At 46.5% G+C, this 10634-nt stretch overlaps 3 protein-coding genes across 3 annotated transcripts; 2 read left to right on the forward strand and 1 right to left on the reverse strand.

Annotated features, from left to right (window-relative positions):
• Positions 1 to 3235: 3235 nt before the first annotated feature.
• LACBIDRAFT_333088 (uncharacterized protein) lies at positions 3236 to 4168 on the reverse strand (the record flags this gene model as incomplete). The annotated part of the gene is made up of 5 exons (XM_001887709.1): positions 3236 to 3512; positions 3578 to 3673; positions 3728 to 3789; positions 3993 to 4036; positions 4069 to 4168. 5 exons carry the CDS (start codon positions 4166 to 4168, stop codon positions 3236 to 3238), a joined length of 579 nt encoding a protein of 192 aa, XP_001887744.1.
• Positions 4169 to 5680: 1512 nt separating this feature from the next.
• Positions 5681 to 8481, forward strand: LACBIDRAFT_239776 (heterotrimeric G-protein alpha subunit, GPA3-like protein; the record flags this gene model as incomplete). Its single annotated transcript, XM_001887644.1, has 8 exons — positions 5681 to 5771; positions 5831 to 6012; positions 6066 to 6232; positions 6286 to 6408; positions 6527 to 6662; positions 6718 to 6841; positions 8000 to 8108; positions 8382 to 8481. The coding sequence occupies 8 exons, from the start codon at positions 5681 to 5683 to the stop codon at positions 8479 to 8481; spliced, it is 1032 nt and encodes a 343-aa protein (XP_001887679.1).
• A 1418-nt stretch (positions 8482 to 9899) lies between these two features.
• LACBIDRAFT_310660 (uncharacterized protein) lies at positions 9900 to 10617 on the forward strand (the record flags this gene model as incomplete). Its single annotated transcript, XM_001887645.1, has 3 exons — positions 9900 to 10004; positions 10106 to 10329; positions 10389 to 10617. 3 exons carry the CDS (start codon positions 9900 to 9902, stop codon positions 10615 to 10617), a joined length of 558 nt encoding a protein of 185 aa, XP_001887680.1.
• Between the last annotated feature and the right edge of the window lie 17 nt (positions 10618 to 10634).

Below are 10634 nucleotides of genomic sequence, written 5' to 3' on the forward strand. Positions count from 1 at the left end.
CGGCGCTTCTGTCGGGCCTGAGGTTGAAACCGCTGGGCATCCCTGGACATGTCATGCGACCGTATTCCAAACTCTCGAGCCCCACTGATTGTACACTTTTCAGGATTGGTCGTCGAGCCCCACTGATTGTACACTTTTCAGGATTGGTCGTCGATACCCACATCAAGTCGGAAAGGAGGTCGCAAGGGGCATCAACGCCAGTCGGATTGGATTCGCCGACAAGCATCTTTCCAGTGGGTCTTCTTCACCACTGAATAGGTCTACTGACTCTAACATGACAAACAGTGTTCCCTCAGGACTTGACCTACGGTTATTACAGTCTCAAAAAGAAGCATGGCGATCCGAAGAAACCACTTGACTGGGCAATCATGGAGGCGACGGCGATCACCGAAGATGGGAGCATCGTTCCCGGTGTGTCTCCTCACTTCCTATGGGTCTCCTTAGAGTCAGATTCTGACTGGTTGTTAGGTGCATCTGTGGGTGCCACCCCGGAAATAGTGCAGAGTGTGGAAAAGATTATCATTGAAGTCAATACCCACATTCCCAGCCTCGAAGGGCTACACGACATCAACCACTCTTTCACGCTGCCAAACCGACAACCCTATGTCAGTCATCTTTTTGAATTGGCCGTTTGTCCTCACTCAGCCCAAACAGCTCGTCAATCACCCTATGGACCAGACAGGTCTCACATCCATCCCCATCGACCCACATCGTGTAGGTGCCATTGTTGAGTCCTGCGAGCCCGACAACACGGGCAAGAACGCGCCTGAGGTTCGTCCCTTCCCTCGCTTTCCTTCCGTTCGCTCTAATCAACAATAATGTAGAACGATCAAAGTCGCGCCATTGCAGGCCATTTGATCAATTTCTTGTCGATAGGGCGCTGCTGGCCGCCTCCCCAAGTCACTTCTACCCCTTCAATCTGGCATTGGTAACGTTGCCAATTCTATTATTGGTGGTTTGGCGGAGGGTCCTTTCGAGCAAGTGCATATTACATAGTAGGCCGTTCTTGATGATTTCTTAACGCTGTTTAATCCACTGCAGATACCTTTATTCGTTTCTTCGACTCTGGGAAGCTTCAGTTTGCCACTGCGACTAGTATCCGTTTCTCGCCCGAGGGGTATGTTGCCTGTTCTGTCTCTTCAGACACGAAGTACTCAATCCATCTGAAGCTTCCCCCACTTCTATGCCAGTGAGCAGTGAAAACTTTTCATCCAGTACTGACGTGACTTTCTTCTAGATTGGGCCAAATACAAAGACCGTCTTCTTTTACGCTCCCAACAAGTCGCAAATGCCCCCGAGATCATCCGCCGTCTCCGAGTCATCGCCATGAATACCCCCTCGAAGTCGACATTGTACGTCTCATTCCTCCGGCTTTCCTATTTAAACCCTAACAAAGGCTCGCAGTACGCCCACCCCAACTCCACGAACGCTCTTGATTCAAGGTACGTTCTGCGATTCTACAATTGATTGATGTCACCTAGAATGTTGAACGGTCTCGGTGGCTCAGGCGATTTCCTTTGTAACGCTAAACTCTCCACCATGCATATCCCTTTGGCGTACGTCAGAACCAAAGTCACCCTCTCTTTTCCCCACTGACACCACGACTAGCCGACCAACCAAGACGGACCTGACAGGGATCAGCTGCATCGTCCCCTTCGCATCACACGTTGACCACACTATTTCGTCTTACAACTTTTCCTGCCGACTCTTACCCTTTCTCCAGAGCACGATCTAGACATAATCGTTGCCGAGCAGGGTCTCACGGACCTCCGTGGCTTATCGCAATGCGAGCGTGCCCCACTCATCATTGAGAAATGCGCGCATCCGGATTACAAGGATATGTTGCATGGGGTACGTGCATTCGTTAGATGTGGATATGGGTTGATGGTTGGGGTAGTATTATGAGCGCTCGTTGGAGGAATATATGGCTAGGGGGGCTGGTCATGAGCCGCATATGCTGAGGGTACGTCCTGCTTCTTTTCGGGAGGTGATACTTTCGGGGCGTGCTCGAATTTGACTCAAAAATTCGAATTTGTTTTTACAAATTTTAGGAGCGATCGTCTAGCATCCCTTGCAAGATTTTGGCTTCGACGTATGAAGGTGTCTGCAATGTCTCTGACTTACTTCAACGGATAAGTGTTTGGTGATTTTTGGTATGTCAGCGCCACGTCACGCCTTGTTATTGTCAGGCCCTCCTTCAATCTTATCATGGTCGGGCGCAGGTACAAGACTCATGGCATTTGAATATTACCTCTTGCACTTATTCGCCGGTAACCATTCCTTTGCTTGATCACCCTCTCTAGAAGCTCGTACTTTTCGATTGAGGAGATGAGGGGAGTGGGGTTCCGGCTTATAAACGGACGTTTGTTTGGCAAAGGCGCCTACAGGCTACAAGTAAATTTGTATGACGTCAAGCTGCGCACTGCCTTACATGCCGCCATTTTCGAAGCCCATATGTTTTTGGTTGTGAACTCGAAAAGCCTCGAAGAGGCATCAAATGTAATCAAAGCACACGGAATGATTCTGATTCACTAGAACGGAGGTGGCCAGGCTTCGGTGCAGATCCGGGCATCACACTTGTGAATTCTGGGACTCGGAGGCTCTCGTTATGTCAGGCTTCGGGGGGAGGTTCATTCCATAAGATCTTATGCGAGATTTTTCGCCTCTCTGCCCCGTGGACCTGAATTTACTTCCAGATTCTCTTCATGTTACGTCTATAGTACGTCCTACCAAGGGGGTCCTAGGATTAAAAAAATAGACCTGGGGTCGATTTTTTTTTTTAAGCCCTACTAGCTTGACCTACCTACCTACGTAATCAGGCACGTGTCCATATATGGTAAGGTGATGTCATCATCGTGGTCGCTTTGTCCCTCTACTTGCCTCACAGACCTCGCACACCCAATTTCGTGGAATGAAATGCAACATAGATGATACTGGCATATAGGTGAGTGACTTGTAATTTCTGTATGGAATATATTCTTACCCATTGTGTTTCACAGCCAAGCCTCTTACATTCAAGAACCCCATCCGATTGTGAGTCTGCCACCTTTCCACACAGGCATCCGTTTAAGGCTGGCATTTGCCTCAGAATGCACTTCCTTTTAGAACGGCCACTTTCTTCCAAGTTGGTACTACTTGCGGCTATCCCGGTGTCACTAACATTGCAGGCGCTTGAGATGGTCTCCGATGGTGGCCCAAGAGCAGGGTGCTACATATCGTGTGAGTGCGTGTTCAACTAAGTATAGATGATACGCATGCTGTCCTTCTCCAAGCCCACATCGTCAATGGTGACATTTGTTGCTACATCTGTTACCGCCATGTCCCCACTTTCACCTACTACACCCTCAATCTCTACCATGACGTCGTGTTCATTTGCAGATTTCACGATACCCATCATGTCCTTCTCCCCTTCTTCAAACTCTGATGTCTGTTCTTCTGATCCAGATTCAGTGCCATTTGACTCCTGCTCATCCGAGCCATCCTCGAGTTCTGGAGATTCCATGCTTGCATGACTGGAATACCTCAGTGAGTCACTCTTGCACTAACAAATCGTTTTTTTGGCAAACATTGTATGTACCCTCTAGGAATGTCGGCGCGTTGGTCTGAATCAGCGCCCCTCGACCCCTGCTCGTCCCAGTCATCCTTAAGTTGATGTGATACCACAGCTGCATGACTGGAACACTTATGGTGAGTCACTTTTCCACTAGCAATTTTTCTACAAACATACCCTGCAGGAATGTTGGTGTGATGGTCTTCTGATATGACAAGAGGTGGGTGTTTCTGTTGACGCTTGGTGGAGAAAATTTATGATTAGATAAGATTAAAGAAATATTATATAAAACTTGAATATCATTGAATTCTGACTGATCTACATGTTCTGGAGTGTATTGGCACTGCAAACCTGCAAGGTGTGGCCTTCCAGGCCTGTTTTGAGATCCTTTTGTAGAGGGTTCCATTTTTTTTTTTTCTGGGCCTGCGGCCGACCTACCTACCCAACCCCTGGTCGGACTTTGGAATCCTAAGACCCCCTTGCGTCCTACCAGTTTACTTCCGAGTCGTCATTCTTACGATTTTCTTTAGACCAACCAATTAACGTTATAACTCTTGAAGGTTCGTTTTTAGAATGACTTTTGACCTTTGACTGAGCCCAAAATACATTAACGCCCATAATTATGGTCGTTAGCTCCCTCCAATCACGCAGCTCCATTCCTAGGCGCCGCACAGCCACAATCGCGGTCGGCCCAGTGTTATCTTCTCAAAGTACTTCCCTCCTCAATGCTACTTAAGCCTCGTACCTCATCTTTCCTCGTTTAGTAATTATAGGTCTAAGGACTTGCGGAATGTGGGGGAGGCGACGGTGGGTGATGGTGGTTCCAAGGTGGTTCTTGGGGCAGTTTTATCGGTGAAGTCAACCCTTGGTTAACCCCACTGGTTCGCGCCACGGATGAGAAGCTTCAGACAGCTGTGATATTTGCCATATGTATCACAAGCTATCAGATCGAAAATGTAACCAGTAAGTCGTTTATCTCCCTCAAGTCCTCTCCCTCCGACGCTTTTGTCAGTCGAAACAACGCCGATAGGATACATACCGCTGCAATCTCCAATGTTCATCCTCTTGGTTTTCGTATTTGTTGTCATGGTGGAGTCAAGTACGCACAGTCATTCTTCAGTTCTCACTTGATAAAAATTGGATCAGCAATTGGGAATTTGGGGAATCATTGATGGCAATCAGGGTATACCATTTTTGTAAGCCCCCCACCTTTTGTTACGTTGCAACCTCAACGTAGTAAAACGAGCTAGCTCCGTGTGGTTAGAGAAACTTTACAGCAGTGGTTCGTATCTTTGAGATTTTTCACTCGGCCGACTCAACGTTCACTACACGACGGGAATTTTGTATTGCATTTGCATGGTTTGTAAGTGCCGTACTTGATGACTTTTTCTCCCCTGTTTAAAATTATTTTGGCGCCCTTCACCAGTGCTCAGCGGGGCAAACATAGTGCCAATTTGCATCCCCTCCGTATGTCAATCAATTTCCTTTTACTCAAAACGCAATCCACTCACCAACTGCCATATCGCAGTGGCAGGATTCCGAACTGTTTTTATCAGGTACAACATCTATTCGTACCGCCTCCCTCCACTAACAGGCGGGCAATAGCCCAACACCCGTTGTCCATTCCACCTTCGGAAACCGAGTGATGCTTCCGATTCTTCAGTATCTTGAAGGTTAGCCGAGGCTAAATGTCATATCGCGTAAATCGACGGTTCGGGCACGAAGAGTGTCTGCAGTCGTTCATTCTCATTCAATGGAGTAAGTGATGTTCCCGCCACTGCTCTCTTGGTCTCACCAATTGCAAGATGCACCGCAGGCGTAGTTTGGAAAACCTCCTTAGAACGTCCTCAGAATTGTCAAAAGTCGGCGCCTTTGGTGGATAGGGTCGTAGGATTGGCAGACCCGAAAGGGAACAGGCCCTGATGAAAAACAAGCATCAATAGTTTGTTCTAGATACGTCTCCTTTAGAATTCGTGAGCATCGACTACTCCTTTTCTGTTCCCTGTCTTACCTCTACCCTCCACGATGCTGACCTTAAGTATTAACGTGCGAGCGATACCACAACCCTAAAACAGCTGACCCTGGAAACAACGGTGTGCAAGACCAAGTATGGGCGGATGCGTATCGACGATGGATCGCCTGCCAGGCGATCCAGTGGGGAAAGAGCATTTGGGACCGGAGGGCAGGCGGTTCAAGAGGGAGTGTAAGATGTTGTTACTGGGTGAGTGCTTCACGTGTCCTTTGTAAGTGACATCCGATGGACTCACTAACGATGTCTAGGCTCTTGTGATTCAGGAAAGAGCACCATCGTGAAACAAATGAAGATTATCCACCAAGGTGGTTTCTCCGACGCTGAGCTTGCAGAGTTCCGCCCAGTGGTATACGAGACTGTTCTTCAGTCCACGCAGCATGTTATCCGGCACATGCAGAAGATTGGGATAAAATCTCACAATTTGAGTCAGGTATCCCTTTATCTTCCCTTCGCACACCCTCCTTGCTAATGAATCACTCCTAGGCCCTCACCAACAAAGTCTTGGAATATAAGATTGAGAAGTACAACTGTGAAGCGTCATTCGCACCGGAGATCGCAGAGGCTATACATCAACTCATCAAGGACCCGAAGTTACACCAGCTCATTGATGAACGGTTGAGCGAGTTTTACCTGACGGATTCAGCTCAGTAGTCTGTGTTTATCTCCCTCCCTTGCACCATGTCCTTGCTGACGTGCCTAACAGCTTTTTAGGAGAAGTGCTGCGGATAGGAACACCCGGATATCTCCCCGACATTAGCGATATTTTGAGAGCACAACAGAAGAGTGTCGGGATCACGGAGACACGGTTCAATATGGGCCAACTCTTGTATGTCTTTTCTGTCTTTTTGTTGTCTTTTCAGGGTCTTCTACCATGATTCTTGCTACGTTACCTGTTATGTCCTGGGGCTTATGTGGATATGGGGCTGATGAACATTTATTCGCAGAATACACATGTTTGACATAGGAGGCCAACGATCGGAGTGGAAGAAATGGATTAGCTGTTTTGAATCTGTGACGTCCATCATCTTCTGCACAGCGCTGAGTGAGTACGACCAAGTCTTGTTGGAAGACAAATTACAGGTCCCACTCCCTTCCTCTCTCCTTCATACATTGATACTAACTCACTCCACTGTAGAACCGGATGGCAGAGTCACTAGTCCTGTTTGAGTCAGTCATTAATTCGAGGTGGTTCCGCCGCACGTCAATCATCCTGGTTCTTAACAAGATTGACGTGTTCAAGCATAAGTTGCCAAAGGTATGTTCTGACCACTGCGTGATTTCTCGGTCTTGCTCCGACATTCTGCCTCCCCTCTTTATTGCTGCTGTCGTCTGTCAATTTCATTCACACCCTCTCCTTGCTGCGCTGATGCCCATTTTCTCATCCCCTTGCTTATGCCAGCACTTCTCCCACTTAGGTCCCACTGGAGTGGTACTGAGTGGTACCTACCACTTTTATGATAAAACCTGGGCATTTGCCTGCACAGTCTTTTCAATCCCCCCAAGTGAAATATGAAATGAAATGCCTAGGCTATTTCATTCTTGCTTTGCAGCTATTTCATTCCTACCCACCACATTTTTCATTTCTCCTTGGCAATGAAATGCATTTCATTCTTTTGCCTGTGCTTTTTCATAACTTTTTCATTCTTTGCCAACTTTATTTCTTTTCTTTTCATTCTTTGCCAGTATCATTTCATTCTTTTGCCTGCGCTTTTTCATAATTTTTTTTTCATTCTTTGCCAGTCCTATTTCATTCCATTGCCTGCACCTTTTCATAACTTATTATTTCATTGTTTGCCATGTTTAAGGTTAGGGTTGCACTTAAAAAAAATGAAACTCATTTCATTGCTTCTCTAAGCCTTTTCATAACTAGACACATTATTTGTTTGTAAATAATAAACATATGTATTCTCAAATTATTAGCTATAGTTTGACCTAATCAACCCCTGGCTTGTGATCTTTACATTTGTTTGTATTTGAGGCCATAATCTAACTTAATTGAGCAATAAACATGTAAATTGAGGCAACTAAAAGATCACATGTCTTATATTTTGATCCCATCATAACCAAACCAATACATAAGTTATGAAAAAGCACAGGCAAATGAATGAAATAAGACTGACAAAGAATGAAAAAAATTATGAAAAAGCGCAGGCAAAAGAATGAAATGATACTGGCAAAGAATGAAAAGAAAAGAAATAAAGTTGGCAAAGAATGAAAAAGTTATGAAAAAGCACAGGCAAAAGAATGAAATGCATTTCATTGCCAAGGAGAAATGAAAAATGTGGTGGGTAGGAATGAAATAGCTGCAAAGCAAGAATGAAATAGCCTAGGCATTTCATTTCATATTTCACTTGGGGGGATTGAAAAGACTGTGCAGGCAAATGCCCAGGTTTTATCATAAAAGTGGTAGGCACTAGTGTGGTACTTTCCAGAATACACAGGCGGCTCTGATGTCAACAAGGCGGCCAAGTACATCCTATCAAAATACATGCAGGCAAATAGGGCACGGTTGCGTGTGCATCCACAGTATGTATCTCTCTCGTCTTGTGTCTCCTTTTGTCAGTTTGACTTTTTCGCTTTGCTTGATGCTTCCTGTTACCCCAGTGCCATGTTGCTCACCTGCTGCGCTACTACTTCGCATCTTTGTCACATACCCCACTCGCGGCTACGTTTCTCTTGTCGCGAACCGCACCCTTTATATATAATTACGGGCAAATATCCCCTGTTCTGGCTTCTTGCGATCTTTTGCTATTTTTTGTTCTTGCAGCGCTGACTGCTAATAATTGCTTGCCCTTTCAGCATCATACAAGCCACGGATACTACCAACATCCGGCTGGTCTTTGCCACGGTCCAAAAAACAATTTTGCAAAACGCCTTGAAGGATTCTGGGATTGTATAGGCCATCCATATATTCGCTTCTGTCTCTCGAGTTGCATCTAGATTGTTGATTCTCATACTTGCCTAGCTTTCCCCTTGTACTATACTAAACACTCGCATTTCTTGATTAACTGAACCGACTCCATTTTTCTCATCTCATCCCTTTGGTTTGCCTTTGGCAAGGGGGCCCCGGGATGTCGACCCGTGACCCGAGGTAGGTGGGGGGGGGACCTCTGGCAGGCCTTAAAAAAATTTAGTATATAGGCTTCAAAAATCTATATTTGGGGCCCTGTAGCAACGCTAGATGCATCAGCGGCACCTCCAATGCAGTTGAACGGTTAATAACTTACAATGGAAGTCAGTGTGTTAGGGAAACGAAAATTCTGTCGTCCCTCCCACCTTTCTTGCTCAGCTCGGACTTGCATGGCAAAAGCAAATGTGAAAAAAAGCTGCATCAGGGGATGAATTTTTGTACCAGAAAAGGGTGCAGTGAATTATTTCAAGGTTCATGGCCCACCATGAGTGCAGCCGGAAATTTCTTCAAAAGAGTGGTGGGAAAAACATACCCTTTTTGGATGAAAACATACCTTATTTAGAAGGAGTGATGGGGGGGGGATGTCACAGAAGGCTTATAAAAGAAAATCTACCCTGTGTCGTTTCTGAAATCCCTGGGCCCCCTTGGCCTTTGGTATTCAACAATTATTTAACATCCATTGGTTGAGTGGTACAGCTTTCGTTATTTATAATCCCTACCTTCTATAACCCCTCCACACACACACAGTTGACTTGGAATTGGAATAGGAATTATTGAGGAATTATGAAGATGTTTGGAATGAAGCCTGCTGATCTCGTCAGTATTTCCAACTCCGACAGAAATCACCAATAGCCGCCGGTTATCTTATCTCCAAGAAACTTAACGTTCAACCTGCACCATCGACAACCCATGGCGAAAAGTCCAAGGGTTCAAAGATTTTGAACCTCTACTTATGAACACGTAAGTACATCGTGTTCCCAGGACCAAGAATATCAACACAAACTCATCGCACCTGTCACGGACTTCCTCAGGTCTTCGCCTCTGCTTCTTCCAGCTCGTGACTTCCGCATCTTTGCCATCACTAAACCTCACTCGAACAGGCCGCCCTTCCGCGCAGTGTGACACCCTTTCCTTTGGACAGCATTTATCGCAAGAGTCACAATTCTGCCCTCAAACGTTCGTGTGTGCATACATCTACCTCCTTTAACACACCCTTACGCTATGACAGGATTAGCATCGTGCTACTCCGCCATCGACACATCTTAACTCGCCACCTGTCGATCGAACATCATGACGGGAGTTTATTGAACTTTTGCTATTGAATCTAGTGAGTCTTTTTTTGTTGTATTGGGGATTTCACTGATGCGGCAGTCCTAGTATATTACCCTGCGGCAAAAACTAGCAATATGCCTGGCTATCCGACGACAGTCAGCGTGATCAGGGCGCTTGCTGGAACAATGTCGATGGTGATAAAAACGTCAGTTCAAAGTTGGAGTGGAGGCCTATACGGGGTATGTCGCTTTTCCTAGATTTCCCCCCTCCCCCTTCTGGTTCGGTCTGACCTTCCATTGATATCTTCCTTCTCGCCCTTTCCTCTCATCACTCCTCCTAGTTGACCGAACAACGACTAACGAGACACCCACAGTGGGGTATGGCATCTCGAGGCACGGCAACGACGCTCTGTTCTTTAAACTTCTTTCCATCAGCCTATATGCTCCAGGCATGTGTTTTGCTCCTTCTTCCTCGTTCTCCCAACACACCCCTTACCCTTCGCATAAGCGGAATCATCGTAATTCGCTCGACGCAGGAATTCATCGGTTCTCATAAGAGTCAGAGGTGCGCGTCCGCTTGTTCATTACTAGTCACTGGTTATTCACCATAAAGCAATCTGTCAGCACACCGCGGTCGGTATCCAAAGCCGCCATTGCCGCTGCGTCTTCCTCCCCAGCCGCAGACGAACACCTCGCGAAGAACCTCCGCAAGTTCGCTTCTGCCCATACGGCGTTGTTGGGCTGGGCTGGTTTCCAGGCGTTGCAACTCAAACGTGTCCCGGCTAATATTAGGCAAAACGCATTGCTCATTGACTTGAGCTACCATCCTCACACTGAGTCGCATCGTCGGTAAGTCCAATGTTCCTTCCT

The sequence above is a fragment of the Laccaria bicolor genome, genomic scaffold, assembly GCF_000143565.1.
Source record: "Laccaria bicolor S238N-H82 LACBIscaffold_47 genomic scaffold, whole genome shotgun sequence".
Taxonomy (NCBI): Eukaryota; Fungi; Basidiomycota; class Agaricomycetes; order Agaricales; family Hydnangiaceae; genus Laccaria; species Laccaria bicolor.